Source organism: Arvicanthis niloticus, chromosome 1 (assembly GCF_011762505.2).
Source record: "Arvicanthis niloticus isolate mArvNil1 chromosome 1, mArvNil1.pat.X, whole genome shotgun sequence".
NCBI classification, from domain to species: domain Eukaryota; kingdom Metazoa; phylum Chordata; class Mammalia; order Rodentia; family Muridae; genus Arvicanthis; species Arvicanthis niloticus.
This window is the reverse complement of record NC_047658.1, coordinates 8,464,745-8,489,406: the sequence shown is the minus strand read 5'-3', so window position 1 is coordinate 8,489,406 and position 24,662 is coordinate 8,464,745. Positions and strand designations below refer to the sequence as shown.

The 24,662-nt window shown below is 43.8% G+C and overlaps 1 protein-coding gene across 3 annotated transcripts; it reads left to right on the top strand.

Moving 5' to 3' along the window:
• The first annotated feature begins 1,200 nt into the window (after nucleotides 1-1,200).
• Nucleotides 1,201-23,745, top strand: Zfp14 (ZFP14 zinc finger protein). Of its 3 annotated transcripts, XM_076931514.1 has the most exons (5): nucleotides 1,208-1,260; nucleotides 4,650-4,924; nucleotides 10,261-10,350; nucleotides 14,834-14,960; nucleotides 19,457-23,745. In XM_076931514.1, the coding sequence occupies exons 3-5, from the start codon at nucleotides 10,336-10,338 to the stop codon at nucleotides 20,818-20,820; spliced, it is 1,506 nt and encodes a 501-aa protein (XP_076787629.1). In that variant the 5' UTR covers nucleotides 1,208-1,260; nucleotides 4,650-4,924; nucleotides 10,261-10,335; the 3' UTR covers nucleotides 20,821-23,745. The 3 variants fall into 3 exon arrangements, with proteins under 3 accessions (XP_076787638.1, XP_076787629.1, XP_034353589.1); XM_076931523.1 differs by lacking the exon at nucleotides 4,650-4,924 and having other exon boundaries at nucleotides 1,201-1,260; XM_034497698.2 differs by lacking the exon at nucleotides 1,208-1,260 and having other exon boundaries at nucleotides 3,672-4,924.
• The last annotated feature ends 917 nt before the right edge of the window (nucleotides 23,746-24,662 follow it).

The following is a 24,662-nucleotide window of genomic DNA, read 5'->3' as shown; positions in this document are numbered from 1 at the left end:
CTGCTCTTGGCATCTTGGCTTCTGGCTAGTTCTACTCCCCTCCCCCTCTGCTCACATGGCGTGGGTCAGTCTGCCAGTCATGTCCACTCTGGTCACTTTCAGATGCCTTTGCCTGTGCTCTCCCTTCTATCTTCATCCCGTAGGAGCAATCATGGCCTCCTCTTATTTCTATTTTTTCATTCATCTGGAATTTGCAGTCTGCATGCCTCAGTCTCCTGAAGATGGGATGAGGCCTGTCACAAAGCTGTTACCGCAGCAGTTCTCAACCTCTCTAACGCGGCGACCCATTAATACAGTTCCTCATGTTGTGGTGATCGCCAAACCATAACATTATTTTTGGTGCTACTTCATAACTGTAGTTTTTTTTGTTTTGTTTTTTTGTTTGTTTTTTTTCGAGACAGGGTTTCTCTGTGTAGCCTTGGCTGTCCTGGAGCTCATTCTGTAACCAGGCTGGCCTCGAACTCAGAAATCCGCCTGCCTCTGCCTCCCAAGTGCTGGGATTAAAGGCGTGATTAAAAGTGTGAGCCACCACTGCCTGTGTAACTGTAACTTTGCCACTGTTAGAAATCCTAATGTAAATATTTGTGTTGTCTGATGGTTTGGGACAGTCCCTGTCATTTGACCCCCCAAGGCGGGTCTCGACCTCCAGGTTGAGAACCACTGTGACAGAAGAAAGCAGAATCTTTCCAGTCTTGGAGGCCTTGGTTCATCTCTAGTTTGCAGAACAAAACCTAAGGACAATACCAATGAATACAAATAATCCACTCAACGACTAGAAGGGAGAGTGGGGAGAGGGAAAAGCAGACGACGGGAGAAATCAAGAACTCCAAGGAGCCTGAGCAACCTTCCCCTGGGTAGGTAGATGTGTTGCACCGTTAGAGGATGGTTTTTTACTGAGTGCCCTGATCATGACTACACCCTCGCTGGGGTGTGTATACAGAGAACTACTGTGTTCTTATCTCACATATTAAGCATGTGATAATGTGATGATGGGTGTTCTCAGCCCTGGTAGGGCAACAACCCAACACCTAGACCAGTGAGATAGGTTTGGGGCGGGGATTTGGGGGCAGAGGGCAGCGGAGCCTCCTAGCCCTTCCCCCTTGATCCAAGATCACACCCAGAGCCCTCCAGCCCCTCACAGCCCCGACCACGCTTGCGCACTCTGCGGCGGTGGACCAGGCTCTCTCACAATGGACTACATTTCCCACAGGCCTCTGCGCGGCATCTTTCCGGCTGCTTAGCGCCGGTGGGCTGCGAGAGGTGAGTCGCTTGCATTGAGGAAATGGGCGCGGGGGCGGCGCGGGTTTGCCTTTCTGTTGTCTTGAGACTTGGAGTCGATGACGTTGAGTGGACATCGCGTGCCCCGTCGCGTCTTCTGTCTTCCCGCTGCAGGGCCCAGAGGCCCAGCATGGCTCTGAATTCTGTGTGTGAACCCCAGAGTGAGCGCCCCACCACCAAAAAGCGCAGCTGCCATGGCAGGGCGGCTTTGTCCGCTCTTCCTCCCCGCCAGGCAGCCCCGGTGGCCGTCGCCTCTCAGGCCTGCCTGTCCGGTGGCGACAAGTGTCTGCTCCATTCGCGGCGCTCCAGTTCCTGTGGGTTATGTGTGTGAAAGTGCTGGAGAGACTGGTCGTGGGGGTGTGTGTCCCCAGGCCACCAAGACCGCACCTTCCTGATTTTCCAGTCCTTTTCCCCAGTCTTGTTCATTTTAGGGAAGTCAAGGAATAAATGCAGGAAACGAGTGTTGTTGCATACGTAGAGACCCAACATGACTGTGAAAAAAAAAAATTAGCCAAGTTACTTTATTCTTTCTCGTCCTATGAAGTGGAATCCTTATTTTTCCAGGCATGGGGACATTTACTACTCATTACTGTGAAAGTGAAAATGAACTTAGTCTGGAAAGAAGCAGCGGATTTGCTGTGTTAACGAGGCCAGGGTAGAAGAGACAGATTATCCAGATTAATAGAAACCGTCACACATAGATAATGTCTCTTGTTAGATGCAGGCCCATGTCCTCTTTGTGCAGCTACAGATTTCTTTTTTTATTTTTCTTTTATCCTTTTTTATGTGTATGTGTGTATTTTCATGTGTACACATACCAGCAGAAGCCAGGAGAAGGCTTCTAGTTCCCAGGAACTGGAGTTATAGAAGGTTGTGAAGCTCCGTGTGGGTGTTGGCAATCAAACTTGCATCCTCTGCAAGAGCAGTCACTGCTCTTATGGCTGAGCTATTTTCTGCCTCACAGATTTTTAATTAAGAAAAAAAAATCATTTTTAAAATGGGCGGAGCACAGCAGCGCGCGGGCGGGAGGGCGGGCGGGAGGTGGTTAAAAAAAAAGATCATTTCTTTTTCTGTATATTGTATTTTCTGCTTTTATTTCTGTGCACCACTGTGTGTGACTGTGCCTGAGAGGCCTGAGGAGGACATCAGATTCTCTGGAACTGGAGTTAAAGCTGCCATATAGGTATATAGGAGTATAACCCAGGTCCTCTGCAAGAGGAGTCATTGCCCTTATCATACTGACCCATCTCTGCATTCCAGACTGCAGCTTTCTTACCCACAGGCTTGCTTTGCTAGTTCGGTTTTAATTACTGTGGAAGATTCATTTGCTAAACCACCCTTCTTACCAGAATAGCATGTTTTGTTTTAAACAGCTTACCCATACTGACCAGGAATTCACTGTAATGCCACGACCTCAGATTTGTGGGTGATCCTCCTGCCTCAGCTTCCAGGCTGCAATGTGTGCCACTGTGCCCAACCAGGATAGCATTTAATCTTCAATTAATCTCTGTCTCTTCTAATCCCATCCCAGCAACAGCAGCCAGTTCTAAACCCCTGAAATACGCAGCTTCTTCAAAGCCTTTTGCCTGGGGGGCTGGAAGGGTACCTCACTGGTAGAGAGCTAGTCTAGTTTAGAGCAAGTGTGGGCTTGTCACCAGCACTTTGCAGGGGTGGGTGGGGAGCTTACAAAAGGGCCTTTTTACCTGTACCTCACCCATCACGTTCTTGCTCCTGAGCTCTTCTTATCCTCAGTGCATCAATCAAGATTTTGTAGCAGGACACGGGGCTTTTGCCAGTTAACCTCAAGCTTTAACACCCAAAGTGACCTCTTAACCTGGTGCTTTGGCCTTCTACCTCAGTGACAATGGGGTTAGGGTCTTTAAGGATTCCTCCTTTCCAGTAGTCACTCACACAAGGATGGAGACGTGTTAAACCTGTTGTTTCTCTTGAGAGCTGCGTTTTCCCAGTTGTTTTTAGATGGTCTGCAGGTAAACCTAAAGAGAGGCTGGTCGGCTTCAGCTGACTGGCACAGCCATGTCTAATGGGAACTGTCATGAAGTCAGCACAACCGCTGAACAAAGATCCAGTAAGGCTGAGCCGCAGGTTGCGGGTCACCCTTGTGCTGTCTTTCACTTTTGGTTTTGTTCTCTGCATGTTTGTACAACTTGGGGTTATTGGATTGATGGCAAACTTCTCATGAAACCTGTATGCCGTCTCCCAGAAGGACTGCTTCAGAGCTTCCCCAGGAAAATCACCTTTCCTGCTTTCAGGGAGATATCCTTATCTGGCCCCACTTGAAGGCCTTCCTTGCGCCCTGGAGGTTGTGGCAAACAAAGATGCCAGAGATCTCTTTATGAAGCCCTGGCTCCAAGGCATTCTTTTTGTTTGTTTGTTTTTTTTGTGTGTTTTTTGTTTGTTTGTTTGTTTTCGGTTTTTTCGAGACAGAGTTTCTCAGTATAGCCTTGGCTGTCCTGGAACTCATTCTGTAGACCAGGCTGGCCTCAAACTCAGAAATCCGCCTGCCTCTGCCTCCCAAGTGCTGGGATTAAAGGCGTGCGCCACCACTGCCCAGCGCTCTAAGGTATTCTTGGGACACCTGTCTCAGGTACTCAGGAACAAAGATAACCACAGCAAAGGCTGCGCATTGGTGGCACAGGCCTTAACCACAACGAAGTAAGCTTACAAAGGCAAACAAGACCCAGTGGGTTAGAGGAGTTGGCTGCTGGTCAGATTACAAGCTTCTCCTACCATACACTCAGGCAATTAGGTGGCATATAAGGTTGGGGCCGCATATGGTATACCCCTCGAGGAAAAGATGTAGCAACAAAGTTAGATTGGCTGGAGTTGTCTCTGCCTTACAGGGCTTCTACTGATGGACATAGAATGGTGTGGGAAAATGATAAAGGGTGAGGTATCGATCAGGACCTCCCTTCCTTAGAAAACTTAGCTCGTGCAGGGCTACTGTGGTGTCATATGACTAAGGAACAAAAAAAACACCCCAAGCTTAGATATGTAAATAAATTCTACAAAGATATAAAATATGAACATTGTATTATGGCAAACATTGAGTAGCAGCTTTGGTCTGAGGATTTTTCTTGGGCGTAATGACAACTGACACTGACTCTTTAAGAGTTAATAATATACTGCTCTGGGGCATGGCAGTCTGCTGGGGCTGCCTTGGAGACTTTCTTTCTGTCTAATGCCCCCAAAACTGCAAGGGCTGCCAGTCTGAGAATGTTCTGTCACTTACCATATACATTTGCTTTGGCAAAATTAGAAGTTGGGTTATAGAGTTGATAAGGGAAAATGATGGTGAAAGATTACTTTGTCCTATCACAGTTTATCAATGATGACCAAATGTATGGCCCCAGACATGCAGGGAGAAGTTCAACACATGTCCAGGAAAACCAAATGATATGACTTCCATCTCTTGGAACAACATGAATCTATCCCTGCCTACTGAGTTCTCTACAAATAAAGAAGTGCCCTGACCGTCAGTCAATTAAGGCTGTAAGATTCTCCAGACCATTGTGCCTGACTCAGTTCTTTCTCACCTACTCCCATCTCCTCTCTGGAACCTGTCAACTTGCAGGGCAGTCCCCCATAACCCCCGCAGCGTCTGTCACCTGAACAGAGACCTGAAAAGGTAAGCCTTACCCTGACATTTGTAATAAGGATAGGACTTCACCCAAGGGCTTCATGAGCCCCCTGGGTAAGAGAGAGACCAGGAATTAGAGCTGGGTGAATAGAACAGAAGTATGAGAAGGCCATAGGCCATGATGAATAAAGAAAGAAGACACTATAGATATAATACAACAGCCTGGAAGAAGAAAGGGATCAGGGTTCGCACCTCTTAATTAGCGATTTTGCAGCTTGTACAGCAATGCAGCCCTTGGTTCCCAGACCAAGGGCCTCTGGATTTGGATAATTGGTATAGAGTGTGGAGAGATACCCAAGTCTAGTACCAAGGATGCAGACCTGAAACTGCCTGTTGTCTTACTGGGATGTGTTAAACAGGCTTTGGATACTGGCACACCACAGGAAGGAGATACGTTGCCTTGCCCTTAGGTCCTTCTGCGTGAGGACGCTCTGTTATTGAATCACAAACCTCAAAGAAAATCTTCCAATATAATCCCTGGTTATCAGAAAGTATTCATAATTGAAGAGGAGGAAGAAGAGGAGGAAGAAGAGGAGGAGGGAGACGAGCCTCTCTTTCCTGGTGAGGAAGGACTTGGAAGAAGAGGCCTAAAAGTATCACAATCCAATTTGGTCTCCTTTAACCTCCAAGACCCCATCCCAACTTACCAAGCCTAAAAAAGGAGGACTATTGCTGCCTCTTCAGGATGTAAGGGGGCTCTTAAGCAAGCCGAGCAACTGGGAGAGCCGCTTGAATATTTCCCAGTCTTCTTGAACAATGAATAAAATGAGGGGCCTTCACGGGAGCCCCTACCTTTTAAACTCTTTGGGGAACTTTAACAGGCCACTGCAGGCTATGGCCCTACCTCTCCTTATCAGGAGATGGATGTCTCCCTATGATGGTTTACAGGTTGCTAGGTCAGGTTTATCTGGAAGGAACTTTTTATTATGGAAAGCAGAATATGAGGAATTGACTAAAAAAAGAAAAAAAGGTCACTTTTCAAAAAGTTGCCAAAAAGGTAACAAGTGTGTCCATGGATGTACTAAAGGGATCTGGGGACTGGGTTCTGGCATGAGATCTGTTACATCTTAACAAGGAGGCTCTCAGGGCTCACCTACTGCTCTAGCTGCACAGAGGAGCCCCCCAACCCCCACCTGCCTTGCACTGATGATTAGACTACAGGGTTAGTTAGTCTCAGGCAAAAGGCTGATGAAGCTAGAAGCCTTCTTGTCCTGATCAATGGAAGCAGTACTTAAGATGGTCCCATAAGATGAAGCTGCACAGATTACAGTTAAGCAATTGGCCTTGGAGAATGTGAACCCTGCTTGTCAGATATTGTGAGACTAGTTAGGAAAACAACAGACCATGTGTGGAGGTCACCCCCTCCCCCCATTTGTGAGGAGTAGCTATTACAACCACTTCGAGGGAACAGCCCACTGCTCAATTTTTTTTAAGAATCAAGAAAATAATAGTTTAGGGAAAAGAAACAAGTCTTGCTTTGCATGTGGACAACTTGGCTGTAGGAACTGTAAAGGGAAATGATTTTCTGCTACAGGGACATTTCCAGGCTCTGGCAGAACGCCACAGGCAATCACAACGTACACTAATATGCCAAAAACAGTATGCCCCTGTTGTCAAACGGTATTTCATTGGGAAAAAGATACCATAAGGATGGAATGTTGCTACCTCCTGTAAGAGTTCAAGGAGAAACACCTTGTATAGGAGAGATCAAGGTTATGTTTCAGCCCTCTATCAAAACCAAATATATTCACCCCCCCCATAAATTATATAATTGTTCTTGCTTCCTTATCTTTCATTAGGAAAAAGAGCTTCCCCGAAGAAAGGAGAAACATGAGGCTTTGGTTCTAGTGATATGGCAGTATGGATGTAGGAAATTAAAAATTCATGCCCATACAAATCTTAAAGGCTATTGAGGGTCTTATAGACACAGGAGCTGATGTTTCTTCTGTTGCTGCAAAGGATCGGCCATCTTCTTGGCCAACCCAGGTCACTCCATCCACTTTAACTGGCCTGAGATAGGCTGCTAACGTGTCCAGGAGTGCCCATATCCTAACATGGACACACAAGGAGGGTTCTAGCTCCTTTTGTCCCATGTAATTCCATGTCTGCTTTTCATGTTATGGGGGAGAGATATTTTGGGACAGCTGGGGGTTCTTCTAATAAGTCCCAATGATAAATTTACTGCTCAAATGATAGAAATGAAATCTAATCCAATATGGGAATAAGAAAAAATAGAGTATTATAGAACCCATACAACCTAAACAAGAATCAAAATAGACAGAGGTTATCATTTGAGGAAAGGGTTTTGTTTTTGTTTTTTTGTTTTGAGTCAGGGTTAAAATGACTGCTGACCTATTACTTGAAAATCTGAGGCTCTTGTGTGGGTGGAACAGTGGCTCATGACTGCAGAAAAGATACAAGCAGCCACAGATTTGGTTAATGAGCAGTTGCAACTGGGTCATATAGAACCCTCTAACGGCCCCTGGAATATGCCTATATTTGTTATTTAAAAGAAATCAGGGGCTGGAGAGATGACACAGCGGTTAAGAGCACTGACTGTTTTACCAGAGGACCTGAGTTCAATTCCCAGCAACTACATGGTGGCTCACAAATATCTGTAATGGGATCTGGTGCCCTCTTCTGGTGTGTCTGAAGACAGCTACAACATACTAATATATATACAATAAATAAATAACTAAAAATCTAAAAAACATAAAAGAAAGAAATCAGGAAAATGGAGACTCCTACAAGACTTGAGAAAAATTAATGAGACTATGCAAGACATGGGAGCTCTTCAACCTGGCTTTTCCTCTCCTGCTGTTCCTAGGGATGGCAATATCATAGTCATAGATTTCCAAGATGCTTCTTTACTATTGGTTTGAGTCCTTAAGACTGTAAAAGATTTGCCTTTATCTTCCCTCTACAAATTTCATACAGCCATATTGTGATATCAATGGAAAGGTCTCTTGCAAGGTGTGAAAAGCAGTCCTACCTTTTGTCAAAAATTTGTACATATGACTTTACGAAAAAATTAGAGCTACACACTCGTGCTCATTTGGTTCATTACATGGGTATAGCCATGTAATGAACCAAAGGACAAGGACAGAGCCTACCTACAAGAAGAATTACAACAACCAGTTTCTCAGTTGTCTGCCTATAGGCTTAAGGGTGCTCCAGAAACAATACAGGAACAACATCCATTTAATTATTTGGTCATGTTTTAAGGACACAGACAGTGACCCACCAGCCTTTAGAGTTAAGACTAAATAAGCTCACAATGATAAACGATTTTCAAAAACTTGCAGGAGATATAAATTAGATTCTCCTATTCTTAAAAATCACTACTGTTGAACTTAAGCCCCTATATGACATGTTAAGAGGAGATTCTGATCCAAAACATTGACTGAAGAAGCAAGACAAGCCTACAGTTAGTACAATGGAGATATCTAACCAACAGCCTTGGAGCCTGGTCATTGTAGCCCATTCCTACTGGATGTCTCTGACAGAGTGGACCACTTGAATGAATTCTTATACCGTTTACAGCTAAGAAAGTTATAGCCTCATGTCCTTTATTGCTTCTCTGATTCTTAATAACTCAGAGCAAAGAGATATTTGGGCAGGATGTTTCTAGTATTTGTAATACCCCACTCTGTAGAACAATTAAGTCACCTACTTACACATGGTGAGTCATGGCATGTAAATCTGATTAATTTCACAGGACGAATATCACATCCTCTCTCTTCTCACCCCCTTTTACAACTCCTAAAATTACATCCCATAACTTTTCCTTCAAGAGTATCAGAGTAACCCTTGCGTCAGCCAGTTGCTTTGGTTTTTACAGATGGTTCCTCTAATGGAACAGCTGTAAAAACAGTACATTAAAAGGACCACTCATGGGCAGCTCAGGAAACCTCATTTCAGAGTGGTGTCAGGTGCTGTAACTGGGTCTCCTTGCATCTGGTGTATGAAGACTTGAACTTATATTCTGACTGACAATATATTGTTAGACTGTTTCCATATATTGGAAGAGCTACTTTGCCTTCTGGGAAAGCTGCACTTTTACAAACATTGCAAGATTTAATTCGGAGAGGAAATCACAGGCTGCCTTTAACCCAGAGAGCCACCTGCCTTTTCCTCCTGGGTGAAGCCAGCGTCACACGGGTTGTCATTGATCTCAGCTACCCAGTAAAGATACAAAACGATTTGCTTGGTAACAGGACCTTTTACTTTAGGACCTTTTTCCTCTTTCTAGTGCTGGGGTTTGAAGTCAGGCCCTTATGTGTTGAGGCAAGCACTCTCCCTCTGAGCCTTGTCTCCGAGAGTCTTCTGCTTTGGAGGCTCCTGAACGTTCGTTCTTAACGTTTCCCTATGGGGCATCTTTTGGCTTAATAATTACATATTTTTTTCAGAGTGTATTATTCTCTCTCTGTGTGTGTACATGTATACTGTGGGGCACGTGTAGACGTCAGTCAAATCCAAGTGTGAGCTCTTTAGAGGCCACTGACTTCTGTCTTAGAGGAGGCAGAGCAGTGCAGCGACAGTAGTGTGGGTATCCAGTGTGAGCTGCCAGGGTTCTAAGCTCAGACCTTAGCTCTGTGCTGCTCTGTTTTCTCTGTGCTGTGTGTAGCTCCTTCATGTCTTTAGAATTGTTCTGAGTAACCGAGGGCTCTGAATATGGTATAGTGTTTGCCCACCATGTCCAAGGCCTCAGATGCCCTCTTCAGTAGAACAGTGACAACCACTCCCTAGGAAACAAACAAACAAAAATGTAAAACCCAGAGATGATACTTGGTAATATAGAAAGGTTTCAACACATTTGTTGGCTGGAATAATGCATTCTGGTTTTCCTCGTCTCCTAGGTCCAAAAATCATGAATATTTTACCATATTCACAGTATCTGCCCATGTATGTACCCTCCATTTTTAGATTATTGATAGTCAGTAATTGCCTGTCAGCTGGGGTTGGTGGTACATTTTTTTTAAAGCTTATTTTATGTGTACAGTGTTTTGCTGTACCCCATCCATGCCTGGTACTTAAGTTGGAGTCAGGTCTCCTGGGGCTGGAGTTGCAGATGGTTGTGAGCCACTGTGTAGGTTCTGGGATTGAACCTGGGTCCTCCATGAAAGCAGGAGAACAGCAATGCACTGCTGGGTTTCCTCAGAGCTTTCTGTAGAACTCTCTGGTTTCGGGTTAGGTGTAAGTATAGTAATGAGAAATGATTTGGAAAGAGGAATGACAGAAAGAAAAAAAAAACCTTCTCTTACTACATAAATTAGTTTGAGAACTTCTAGGCGCATCTGGATTCATGATTCTTTCTATTCCAGCTTTGCTTGTCTGAAGCCCAGTTTTTCATAAAGAAATACCGGAAAGAGCCGACCGCTTCCTGCAGCTCTAATGCCATGGCCCTGGCTCAGGTAGGTTAAGGATTTCTCCATTCCCCCAGACTGGCCTTGACGTATGATCCTGCTGTCTGCCTCCTGAGTGCTGGAACCACCAGTGTGCATGGCACACGTGGTACCTATTTCCTCTGAAATTGTTTCTAGACATTTGAATACATACACTCACTCCTTTCTCTGAACCTGCGGATCTAGCAAGCTCTGTGCAGCACCCTCCCCAGTTCTCAGAGACAGAGCCCATTGTGTACATGCGGCCTCCAAGGCTGAGCCTCCCCCACCTGCCATTGTTCCTCCTAGAGCCATGGAGAGCAAGCCCAGGTAAAACCCATGAGAAAACCTCAGATACATTCTGCAGAACCTTCCTCTCTTAATGTTTCCCTGTGGGGCATCTTTTGGCTTAATAATTACATATTTTTTTCAGAGTGTATTTTTCTCTCTCTCTCTCTCTCTCTCTCTCTCTCTCTCTCTCTCTCTCTCTCTCTCTCTGTGTGTGTGTGTGTGTGTGTGTGTGTGTATGCATGTACACGTATACTGTGGTGCACATGTAGAAGTCAGAGAACATTGGTTTTCCGTTTTGAACTTTATGTGGGTTCCAGGGATCAAATTCAAATTTACTCATGGGCCCATAGCTAACCTTAATTTTTAGTACTTAAGTTCCCGGCGGGGGGTGGGGGGGGGAGTGGGGGGGCCGGGACTTCTTTTATTTGTATCCCCAGTACACAGTATGGCATTTTATCATCTTCATTTTTAAAAATGTGTTCATCTGTCTGTACATGTGTGTGTAAGAGACCAGATGCTGGTGTCTTTTTCAAATTGGGTTTCCACCTTATTTTTGAGACAGAGTTTCCCTGGACACAGAATCCAGCCATTTAGCTAGACTCACTGGCCAGCAAGCCCCAGGAGTCCTTCTGTCTCCCATCCCCTGTTACAGATTGCAGCATGTAATTGCAGGACCATACTGGCCTTGTGCATAAGTGCTAGGAGTCCAGACCTGGGTCCTCATGCTTCTGTGTAGGTACTTTACTGACCGGGCCATCTGTCCAGTCCCCAGAATGGCACGTCAGCTGCCAAGTGCAAATTATAAATGTGCAGCTGAGTGAATTTTCATAAATTGAGTACATTTCTTCTAAATCAAGAAAGGGATGTACTGGCACTTCAGCTGTCCCCTTCTGTCCCTTTCCACTCAGATACCCAGACGGAGACTTCACTTTAAGTACCATAGATTAATTTTTCCTGTATTTGACTTTTCTTTTTGTTCTTGTTTTCTTTCTTTCCACCTACTTTCCTTCCCCAGTCCTCCTTTCCTCTTCCCTTCTTTTTCTTCCTCTGTCCTTCTCTCCCCTTTCCTCCCTCCCCCTCTGTTCTCTTACTGTGTAGCCCAAGTTTGAACTTGCAATCTCCCTGTTTCCACTTTAGAGGAATAATACAGCTTTAGTTTTTAATTTTGAACTGTAAATGGAATTACATAGTTCAATACATTTTAAAAACTGTCCAGGAGTCTAATGTTCTGAGTAGAATGCTAGGCCCTCAGACCAACTGTGGCTGTCTTAAAGTATGTGTATCACTAGTGTGACCATATAGAAAGACCCCAGAATCTACCCCTGGCTTCCACATGTGCTGAGACCTTAAGCTGTCCAAGGTTTCACAGTCGGATAGATTTAGGTAGGGATGTAATCAAGGGCTTATGTGATAAAAATCTGAAAGCCCTGAGACTGCAGGGAGGAGCACAACGTTAATCCCAACACTCAGGAGACAGAGGCAGGAGGATCTCTGTGAGTTTGAGGCTAGTTTAGTCTACATAGAGTTCCAAGCCAAGCGGGGCTACAAAGTCAGACTCTGCCTTGAACATTAAAATTAAACACATAATTAATTAGTATGTTGCCGTCTTTGTTAGGGCCAGTGGCCTAGCCATGGGCTCCCTGCTTGTACTAGCTGTAGCTGGTCCAGAAGCCTTCCTTCCAAGCTCGTTCCACTCTCTGCTGAGTTACTTTCATCTCCTCTTCTTATACCTAATAAGTTTTAGGACATTCATACAAAGCATTTGTACTTCCTGTGGGAACCAGGGACACTTAATTCTCTTTCAAAGCCTCTCCATAGGCCTGTCAATGGCTTTTTATATGTGTGTTTGTAGTTTTCTCCTAATACAGCTAGCTCCCAAATAATTGAGACTGGACTACATTTATCAAGCTTTAAGGGCACAACAACCGAGCAGTATTACTCTATCTTAATCCTCTAAAATAATCTGGCTACCTCCCAGTTAAAGTCCTCAAGATACTTGCATTTTCGTACTGACCTGACTCTCTAGGCTCCAGGTGTTTTCTCATGTTCTCCTGGACTCTCTTACTGTGGCTAATCCCACTTCCTTTCTCTCTCTGCCTCTCCCCTGGCTGGGAGAAGTCCAGCCCTATTCTCTCCCCCATCAGTCACTGGCTGATCAGCTAGCTTTATTGACCATTTAGGGAATAATTGGGGACCAATATTTATACAACATTGAGACCATAGATTCTTAGGATTGTAACCAGACATGGGGCTCAGAAGCCAGCATTTGAATAATAGAAGGATAATCTTTAAATCGTGCACAGTAGCATCATACCTACTTAGGCCCTTCTTTTCTCCCTTCCTGGGGGTGACCTTTCGTGACCTTGCATGATGTGGGAAGTCTTTCCTGAGGCTATGAGTAACCATGACCTATATTGTTGTCAACTTTGGCTATGCCATATCAACCGTTATCTTAGGGCAGCAGATAGTGATAAGAACAGGAATTTACCCAAACTGACCAGCCCCACCTCTGCCTTGGTCATGGTGGTGGATCCCTACAGTCCTAGTACTTAGAGAGCTGAAGCAGGGGGACCTCAAATTTGAGACCAGCCTGAGTTCCATAATAAGATCCTATCTTAACAAGAAAAGATGAATTTCTTCCAGAGAGAGGAACCCCTTAAAAAGCCTTTGTGTGTTTTTATGGGATATACTTGATTTGAATAAGATCTCTCAAATTTGTGACCACTGACATTTTGAGCCAGCAAAACCTTTTATGGCAGAGGATTACTTGTGTACAACAGGCTGTGTGACAGTAGCTTTGGTGTTTGCTGTTAGGTCCCTGGAACACAGGCACACCTTACCCACCGTGTGATAATCAGGTTGTCACCAAGTATGCCTTTTTAGGAAACAAAATTGATCTTTGTTGAAAAACACTAGTTCTGCTAAGCATGGTGGCAATACACCTGCAGTCTGACCCTTTGCGGGGTGGAGGCAGGAGGATTATTATAGTCATTGCCTACATGGAGATTTTAAGGCCTGCCTGAGTTCAACCCTGGGACTCACATGGTAGAGAGAGAACTGGTTCTGGGAAGTTGCCCTGTAATGGATACACATAAAATGAGTAAACACACGGATGCAGAAGGAAGGAAGCCACTGTCCAGGGTGCTGCCCACAGTATTTTCATGACTTACTATAACTCAGAGAAGATGTTCAGTGAGACCTAATAGGCAGGAGGAGAAGGAGAGGGTTAGAGACACTAAACAATAACTACGTGAGTTTTTTGATATTATGCCAAGTTCACACATCTTAATTGTCTATCTGTTTGTTTGTTTGTTTGTTTTAGGTAGGGTCTTACTATGTAGCCATGACTGGGTTTGAACTCATTATTTAGACTATGCTGGCCTTGAAGTCACAGAGATCCACCTATTTCTGCCTTCCAAATGCATGCTCAAATATCTAAATGTTAGAAGCGACATTAGATATATCTAATGTAGCCAAGATGAGATCAAGTTTTTAGCAAAATTTTCAAAGCTAAGGAATTGATTATACTAGGGATCATGTTTGAAATAAAACCTGGCTCTGAAATGAACCTGAGCCACTGTGTCTTAGATATTTTGTAGTGTATTTGGGATGAATTGGGTTTTTTTTTTGTTTGTTTGTTTGTTTGTTTTTGTAGAAAATTTTATCAATGGGTCTTCATAATCAATAAAGGTGAAGGCCATGTTTCTGTAGAATTGTAATGGGAATACATAGTGTATATGGCATATAACTGCTGTGCAGTTGGTTTCATTTGTGGGTCTCATCATATTCATTTTCAGAATGAATGAAAAATCTAATCTTGGGCAGCAAGATAGCTTAGAAGACAGTGATGAGGATCTGACATGGTAGAAGGAACTGGCTCTTGTAGGTTGTCCTCTGACCTGCATACATGTGCTATGGTATGCACATGTGTGCACACTCACATGAAATAAACATTTATCTTAAAGGTTTGATTTATGTGCATGTGCAGAACTGTATAGGAGCATATATCACCACTCTGCTTCTGAGATACTGAGATTCTTGCTGTCTCTGTCCCAGTTGTACTGTTCATCCCCATGCCGTGCGTGTGCTGTGGGCTCCCCACTTTGCAGTGTGGTAGTGTGGTCCTCCCTCATCTCTACTCTCTCCTTAAAATAAACAAAAAAGGAAGTTTCTCATTTAGGACCACACATTTTTTTCGGTTTTTTGGTTTTTTGGTTTTCAGGGTTTAGTGACATTCGGGGATGTAGCTGTGGATTTCTCTCAGGAGGAATGGGAATACCTGGACCCTGCTCAGAAGAACCTGTACAGGGATGTGATGTGGGAGACCTACAGGAATTTTATATCACTGGGTGAGTTATTTATCCCAGGGGATTAGCTTTGTCTCCTGGGCTAATATCCTTCATTTTTATTTTTGTTGTTTGGCTGACTAGAAATAGGTGTTTCCATTTAATGTCTAGTCATTTTGGCCTAAGGAGCCCTTCTCACTTTCTTCAGACTCTGGTTTCTGGCTTCCTCTGTGCTCATGTTACCCTGGTATCTGGGTTTGATATGGCAGAAGTATTTTCTACAAAAGCAGGGTTTATGCTGCATTTGTGCCCAGAATCAGTGTAGACGCTTCCTTCTTCTTTCTGATTTCAAAGGCAATGAATGTGGGCGAATGCAAACTTAAAACTCAAGGAAGCGAGTACTGGTTCAGTTCTGGGTAGCAGATCTCTGTGTTCTTCCCACTTTACATCTGGCCTGGCGCTGTAGCTCAGTGTACTTGCCTAGCGTGATTGTGAGTGTGTCTCTGTGTGTCTGTCCCTGGATTCAATCCCCACTGCTGCAAAAATAGTTAAACATCCAAGTGGGCTGAAGAGATGACTGAGTGGCTGAGAACAGTGGCTGCTCTTCCAGAGGTCCTGACTTCAATTCCCAGGAACCACATGGTGGCTCATGACCATCGGTAATGAAATCTAATTCCCTCTTTTGGTGTGTGTGACAACAGATCACTCAGATACATACAATAAATTTTTTAAAAGCCTAAGCATTTTGTGTTTTTCAGTGGACACATCTACTAGAAAGGGTATGACACTGTTTCTGGACTTTCTTACCAGAAGCTTCCTACCCTCTCAGCCCAGTGAGCACCGTAGAAATTATAGCTAAAGCGTATATGTTCTTTGGCCTTAGTGATTCGCTGCTGTTCTGAGTGTTGTTCAGTTACTACATCCTCACAGCTGCTCTGAGAGAAATAATGTATCATCCTCATCACGGATGAGAGCACTTCAGCATAAGAGGTGGAGGCTGAGGAGATGGCTTTGTGGGTAAAGCATTTGTGCAGATGTGATGGGCTGAGTTCAAGTCCCCAGATGCATGGAACATGAGGCAGGAGGTACATTTGTAGTCCCCACAGTGCTATGGAGAGATAAGAGGGAGAAACAGGAGGATCCATGAAAGCACTCAGGATGTGTAGCCTGATGAACTCAGCAATGAACAACAAAAGAGACCCATTTCTATCAGTGGAAAACTAGGACATGGCCAAGCCTGCTCAGTCAGTCAACAGGGTCTCGAGGGAGGGGGTGAGATAAAGAAAAAAGACACAATTAGACAACATTATAACATGACTCCAACAAGTGCTGAGGTGGGTTTATTTTTTTTTTTCAGTCTGCTTTTATATCACTCTAGGTACATGCAAAGAATAGGGTCAGTTCTAAGGCATAAACAAGGTAGTCAAGGAACAAACAAGCCATAAGCAAAGGTCCCGTGGTATTCAGGGACTTATCAAGATGATCAAGATCTTGAGCTTATTTCCTTGTCCTTGCTCAATGTTTAATTCTTGCCAATATCCTTGAAATGGCTCCAAGAGCTCTCCACATCTCCCCCCTTTTTATTTTATAAACAAGTCTGCATCTGTCTTAGGTTGTTCTGATGAGAATGCTTTCCTTACCCATCATTGAAAATGCATTATCCAAAGCAATGCATTATGCCTTAGGTTGGTAAGTGTCGGTACCCGTTTGGACCCACAGAAAGGAGCGACACAACACGAGATTCTTCCCAATGCAGCTTTACTCAGGAACCTTTCTTACAATCTCTCTGGAAGCCCCCGATCCCAGTTCCACTTTCCCTTTTATCCCCATGCCTGGTCACTCAGAGCCTGCCACATGGGCACACACCATTGGCACACGTCAAATGGCCTGATACTATATGGCAGTGAGTCTGCGTAGTGTAAGCCGGAGGCGGAGTGTGACGGAGTCAGGTGCCATTCATAAAATTAGGCAGGAGCCATTCATAAGCTTAGGCCATTCATAAGCTTAGGCACCATTTTAGCTGGCCGCTGCACCAGCTCCCCACAGGTAAGACTCTTCAGAATCTTACCCATCATTGACTGCCAGCCTGTTAAACTAGTGGGTCTGTCTGGGGATCCCTTTTAAGTTTCGGGCCATGTATTTTGGCCGCTAACATATTGATGTTGTTAAAGACAAGTTTTATCAAAATGGGCAGGAATAAAAGTATTCCCAGGACAAGAAGGGTTAGCATGATCAAGCTATATATGCCATTCTTGAAGCTTGACCAAGATAGAATTACTGACTTTAAGCCATGAATAATTTTATCAGTAATATGCACAGCATCAAAACTCAGTGGAACAGCATTCTTTAAATTTATAATCTCAGTATGTGAAGTTAAAATATCCAGAGAGGTGTTAGAATTATGCCAAATACTCTGCAAGTGTCTTTGAATTTTTTTCCCCAATTAAAGTGACTGTCATTGTAAATTTTAGAAGTGACACAAATCCATTGGTATTAGTGTGACACTTGAGATGGCTTCTTAAACTCTGAGCTTCCTCTCCAATAATTTGAATAGTAACATAAAGAGTATCAATTCATTGTTCCAAATGCCTATTAAATCTTTTTGAAAACTCAGAGCATTAGTAACATTTTTTGCTAAAATGATTAACAAAAGTGTCTGCCTATCTTCTTATATCAAAGCAATTTCGGAAGCAGTGGTGCTAGCTCTTAATGTAATCAAAGCTGCTGTACCAGCAGTAATCAGACCCACTACCCTCTTGCTTCTGCTTAAAGCCTGATTCATTTCTTCCAGTATTTGTAAGCCTATTTCAGAATACCAAGGTTCAGAATAATTAGCAGGAATCAAGTAGACCTCATCCCTGCTTATTTAAGGAAGTCCCACCTTTGACCCCGAGAAGCAGATACTGTTTCACCATTTTAAAGAAGATCAACAAAAGAGACTATATGGTTATCTGTGTTAATGTAAAGGTATTATACTAGAAAACTCAACATCCATTTCTGATCCAAAACAAGCAAAACAACCAACCTACTTGTGGACTGAGTGTGTGTGTGCCTGTAGCCTGGAGGCAGGAGGATGTAGGCGTGGCCTCTCCTGTTGATCTTAAGGTTACTTTTGTGTGTGTTGAGGAGAAAATATTCATGTGTGAGGGTGTGGATGTGTGTGTGTGTGTTATGTGCATGTTCATGTGTGTGCATGTGCACGTGGAGACAGAGATCTAAGTATGATACCTTCTTTAGTGGTATCTTCACTTTAGTTTTTGAGACATGGCCACAGCAAACCTGGAACTCATTTATTGGCTAGAGTGACATGCTAGCAAATCTCCAGGGTTCCTTATCCTCTGCCTGTCTGGTGCTGGGATTACAGAAGCATACTGCCACCTCTGGCTTCTTACATGGGAGCTGGGGATATAAACTCAGGACTACATACTGCATGCTCAGTCAGCTCCTCAAGGCCTTCCTCCATTTGTCTATCCATCCCTCCCTTCTTCTGGTGGCCCAGAATTCCCAGAGCTCTGTCTGACTCTGTCTGGGGATTAAATGTACCACCATAATTGGCTACAATTTTTTTTTTTTTTGAGACAAGGTCTCTAGTATCCTAGGCTAGACCTGAACTCACTGTGTATCCAAGGAGGATCTTGAATTTCTGATCCTCTTGCTTCCACCTCCCTACTGGGATTATTATAGTCAAGCACCACCTCATCCAGCTGTCTGTCTATCTATCTATCTATCTATCTATCTATCTATCTATCTATCTATCTATCTATCATCTATCTATCTATCCATCCATCTATCATCTATCTATCTATCCATCTATCTATCTATCTATCATCTATCTATCCATCTATCCATCCATCTATCTATCATCTATCTATCTATCCATCTATCATCTATCTATCCATCTATCATCTGTCTGTCTATCTATCTATCTATCATCTATCTATGAATAAGATGGAATCTCCTACGTTGCCCAGGCTGCTTCTAACTCTTTGGGTCAGGTAATGCTTCTCCCTTAACCTCCCTGGCAGCTGGAAAATAAGCACCTATCACACACAGTTCAGCTTTCTTTTTAGAAATGACCTTCCTTAGTAGCTCAGGCTGTCCTGAGACTGTGTAGCCCCGGCTGGCATCCCTCCAAGTGTTGGGATTGCAGCCCTGCTTGGGCTTATTTTCACATGTGTTGTCTCTGCATCTGAAACAGGGCCTTAATTTTTATTTATTTTAATATTCATGAAGTGAGCTTTGGCCACAATGAATACCTTTACTCCCTTGGCAGAGCAACTATAGTATTGTTAGTGTTTTGCTGATAAAGCTGTGTACAGTTGTGTGTCAACTCCTGCTGCTTTCCCATGAACTTAATTATATTTGGTGCAGGATTTTATGTAGGATACGGGTTTGGGGGCATACATAGGTAGTATTTTTTTTTTTTCAGAAATTCTGTTTACAGGAGTTACATTCTATCACTTATAATAGGCATTGCTTTAGTCCCTGCTATCTGTCTATAGAGGTTTGCTTCCTTTTGGAACAGGGAAGCAGTGTGTTTCTTTCTTGTTCTCTTTCAGATTTGGAGTCCAGATTCAAGACTGATACTTCATCTTCAGACAGGGACATTTGTGAAGTGTATTCATTACAGTGGGAGTTGTTGGAGAAAATTAAAATCCTTAGCCCTCAGGGTTCTGGTCTCAGTGATGACCAGGAATGTAAACGTAAGACTGGGCTACAAAAGGAACCACAGGAGGGTTATTTTGGGCAGTTGAAAATTACCCCCGAAAAAGCCACGTATGAAAAGCATAGTTTCCTTTCTGAGTACCAGATAGTTCAGAATGGAGAAAAGTTCTACGCATGTAAAGCGTGTAGAAAAACCTTTGTCCGCCGTTCAACACTCAGTCAGCACCTGAGGATCCACACCGGCGAGAAACCTTACAAATGCAAGGAGTGTGGGCAGTCCTTCAGACAGCGGGCACACCTTATCCGCCATCACAAACTTCACACCGGTGAGAAGCCCTATGAGTGCAAGGACTGTGGGAAGGCCTTCACAGTGCTCCAAGAACTCACCCAGCACCAGCGGCTTCACACTGGTGAAAAGCCGTATGAATGTAAGGAGTGTGGAAAGGCCTTCCGGGTACACCAGCAGCTGGCTCGGCATCAGAGGATTCACACTGGGGAGAAACCCTATGAGTGCAAGGACTGTGGGAAGACCTTCAGACAGTGTACACACCTCACCCGACACCAGAGACTTCACACTTCTGAGAAACTGTACGAATGTAAGGAGTGTGGGAAAGCCTTCGTGTGTGGCCCAGACCTGCGAGTACATCAGAAAATCCACTTTGGAGAGAAGCCCTATGCATGTAAGGACTGTGGCAAGTCCTTCAGAATATGCCAACAGTTGACTGTCCATCAGAGTATTCACACTGGGGAGAAACCCTATGAATGTAAGGAATGTGGGAAGGCCTTCAGATTGAGGCAGCAGCTTGTTCGCCATCAGAGAATCCATACCCACGAGAGACCCTATGAGTGTCTGGAGTGCTGGAAGACCTTCAGTAGTTACTCCCAGCTAATTTCGCATCAGAGCATTCATGTCGGTGAGAGACCCTATGAGTGTGAAGAATGCGGGAAGGCCTTCCGGCTGCTCTCACAACTTACTCAGCACCAGAGCATCCACACGGGTGAGAAGCCTTATGAATGCCAGGAGTGTAGAAAACCCTTCCGACTGCTCTCTCAGCTCACTCAGCACCGGAGCATCCACACAGGCGAGAAGCCTTATGAGTGCAAGGACTGTGGCAAGGCTTTTAGACTTTATTCATTTCTTTCTCAGCACCAGAGGATCCACACTGGTGAGAAGCCCTACAAATGTAAGGAATGCAAGAAGGCCTTCAGACAGCATTCACACCTCACCCAGCACCAGAAGATCCACAGTGGAACCTGACAAGCCTTCAGCTCTATACCAAGTTGTAACATGTCAGGAAATCCATTTTTCAGAATAATTTATTTTGTGCTTATACATAAGCATAAAGAAGATTGTGTTGCTTTAAAAGCCCACCACCATTCTCACTTAAATGTTACATTTCTTCACCAAATTCCCATGAAAGAATATTTGATGAATGTAGGGAAATGTTTAGCCTTACCCATTGTCACCTACATTTTAACCACTCTCTTCCAGTGTGACACTGAACAGGACCCTAAGCATTAATGCCTTGTTTTGCTCACTGTCAAAATGGTGACAATAGCACTTACACATACTATTTATTGTTATGTAACAAATTAATAGAAAAATAGTAGATTAAGTAATACACATGTATCATCTAAAAATTTCTATACATCAAGAGTCCAGGTATGCCTTAGTTGGGTCTTTGAGGTTTCAGCTAAGGCTGGCCCTCATCTGAAAGCTTAACTAGAGAAGGATCCACACTGAAGGGAACAGGTTAGATACCTGAATTCCTTTTTTAAAGAGCTGATCCATTGGGATTCTCAGTCTCTGGATGTCATTGGCTGAAAGATGAGTGAAGCTCCTGGCCTATTGACTGTGCCAGTGTGGCTGCTGCTCACATGGGATTGCACAAGCCAGGAAAAGTAGCTGCTAACAGCATGAAAGCCAGCCAGCCAGACTGAAGTGATAATCTATGCAATCTAATCACAGAAGGAACATCCAGTCATTTTACCACATTCTACTGGTTAAATATAAGTTACCAGACCAGCTTACACTCCATGAGTCTCATGAAATTGAATACTGTGAGGAGGCTGGTGAGTGAGGACCAGGTTAGAGCCCACCTGCTGTCCTGCATAATAGCACTGACTTAAGGATGAAGTAGTTAACACTTGATCGACCAGCAGTCATGGTAGCATGTGTCCTATAATAATGTCTGTAATTCTTACCGCCAGTATTGTTAAATCCTGTGAAAGGAAGATGATCCCATGGAAGTAATAAATGTAGAAATGCCTCCTTTTACATCTCTGCATTTACAAACCTCAATGTAATTTCTCCTAAGTAAGACCTAGGGAATTATAGCCAATGAGAGATTTTGGTCACTTGAGCAAAAACTTCATGTTGAAAAGCGATTGAGTTTCATGAATGTGGGTTGTTAAAACATAGCCATTAAGGAATCAAAGGGAACAACTTCTTAAAATTTCAAAAAAGCAGCTCATTTAGAATCACTTCTCTGACCAGATTCATGTTCAATGGCGCAGTCTCATGGACAGCGTAAGGACAGCGCAGTCTCGTGGACAGCAAAAGGACAGACAGCAGCTTGGGAGCTCGTTTCTATGTACACACACATGTCAGTGTTGGGCTTGGAAGGGTCCGTGTGGTTAAAGCACCTGCTGGGTAAGCATGAGGACCCAATGTGGATCCCAGAACCCAAGGTACGTGCCAGGGAGATGTGGTGGCCCACTTGTAGAAGTCTGCTGTTGAACACAGCAAAGATATTCATGGTTGGACATGCATCTCTGAGAAGGCCTTTATAATTTTAGGAATTTATAAATATTTATTAACTATTTCTTATTCATCAAACATATGTTGCTTCTTATCTAAGATTTTCCAGAACCCCAATTTTAAGCATACTTAAAAAAGACATAAGTGACTAGATACACATCTCCAAGTCTATTAACCTGAGTAGATCTTTATAATTTTTTATAATTATACAAAAGTCCATCCTAATTAAAAACATTTGGATACCTACTATTGCCTCCTATTCTAAAAAAAGATACAATAATAAGCAGAGGGTTCAGTAGGACTAAGACATTTTATGATTGTTGCCTTAGTTGATTATCTGAACTGGCCATATTAATCAAGATGGTGGTTGAGTTACATGGCATGTATTATATCTTTAACCTTAGTAAAGATGGCTGCTAGCTGAATGGCCACTTCCATCCTTTTGAGGTCATCAACTGAGAAGTTGCTGTTTAAAACCATTTATCTTCCTAAACAAAAGTTGAAGCCAAGTTATATATACAGTGTACTATAGTAAATTAAGATCACCTCAATAGAGATTTGTAAAATCATTTTTTAACCAGAGACAGTTTTTTCTTAATTTATTTATTCCATGCATATAAGTACACTGTCCTTGAAACACCAGAAGAGGGCATTAGATCCAATTACAGATGTTTGTGAGCCACCATGTGGTTGCTGAGATTTTTTTTTTTTTTTTTTGGTTTTTAGAGACAGGGTTTCTCTGTGTAGCCCTGGCTGTCCTGGAACTCACTCTGTAGACCAGGCTGGCCTCAAACTCAGAAATCCACCTGCCTCTGCCTCCCAAGTGCTGGGATTAAGGGTGTGGCCACCACTGCCTGGTTTTGCTGAGAATTGAATTCATGACCTTGGGAAGAGCAGCCAGTGCTCTTGTAGAGTGAAAAATTATAAAGGCCATTTTATGAAATATGTGTAGATTTTTTGCCTTACAGAACTGAAAATAAGATTTCAGGCCTTCACATTCCAGGTGAAGGACACTTGCTGGATTACATTCCTCAAGCCTCGCCCAAGGCAGGAAGGCATTCCTGATTACAGATAAAGATGCTACCACCTAGGTGGGGCCCTAGCCCTATAGCCGGAAAAAGTAAAGATAGCAATCTGAAATGGCCGGATAGGGCACAATGGCATGGTAAAAACCACATTTTTGAGAAGAATGCAGGGCGATTTCCACATGACACTAATCATTTAGAGTGAATACCTCTGAATTGTTCCACTGTTTTCATGTTTTGTATCTTTAACAACCCCATCCCACTCCCCTGGTTTGTGGTTTTTCCCTTTAAAACCCTCCAAGGACTGGCCGAGGGGGTCGGACCTTGACTCCAGCGCGAGTACCTGGTCAGACCGCTGGCTGCCAGCTCTTTCCCTAATAAACCTCTGCTGATTGCATCCAGGTATGGTTTCTTGTGATCTTTGGGTGGTCGCGATTCCGGAGGCTTGAGGAAGGGTCTCCCGAGTATGGGGCTCTTCATTTGGGGGCTCGTCCGGGATATGCGACCACCTTAATCCAAGAACCACGCTGGGAGGTAAAGGGACACCGCGGTTTTTTTCTGTCTGGTTGTTGTGTGACCTTTTGTATAAATTGCCTGGTTTTTCATGTACTGATTTCTGGTTTTTCATGTGCGGGTTTGCCTAAATCGTCTGATTTCTCGTGTGCTAGGGTTGCCTAAATCGTGTGCTGTTTTGTCTAGGTTTGTTTAAGTTATTTGGTTTCTGAGTTGTTTGTGCCCGTCTGTCTGAATTATTTGGTTTCTGAAAAGTGCACTTCGGTTTGGACTGGCAGCTGTTTCTGTCTCGTGAGGGGCAGTAAACCATTTTTGTTTCGAGAGGAGACAAATGAGTGATTAGCAGACGTGCTGGAGAGTCACTAGCTGCTGCACCCCCAGAGACGTTTGGGGGTTCATCTAGGTGCCGGGGAGGACGTGGAATCCCTCTAGGCTGGCACAGGTTTGCATCTAGGTGCCGGAGAGGATGTGGAATCCCTCTTGGCTGGCACTGGCGATTGAGACGGGTTTTTTTGTTAGTCTTTTTGTGTGTTAACAATGAAAACTAGAGAGAAAAGGTCAGAAATGGCCACCGTGGTAGTTGTGCTCTCATGGCAGTGTGTCTATTTTTGGGTTGTTCATTGCTGGTATGTTAGAAATCTGTTAGACTTGGTCCAGCATAGGCTGACCAAGTTGTCTGAATCTGTTAAATCTGAATCTGTGAAGACTGACCGCGTTGTCTGGTTATTGGAGTCTTACTTGGAAGGCGAGAGGACTTCCAGAAGGTCAGGGGATCTGACTGTCAGGTTTCAAGAGACTGAG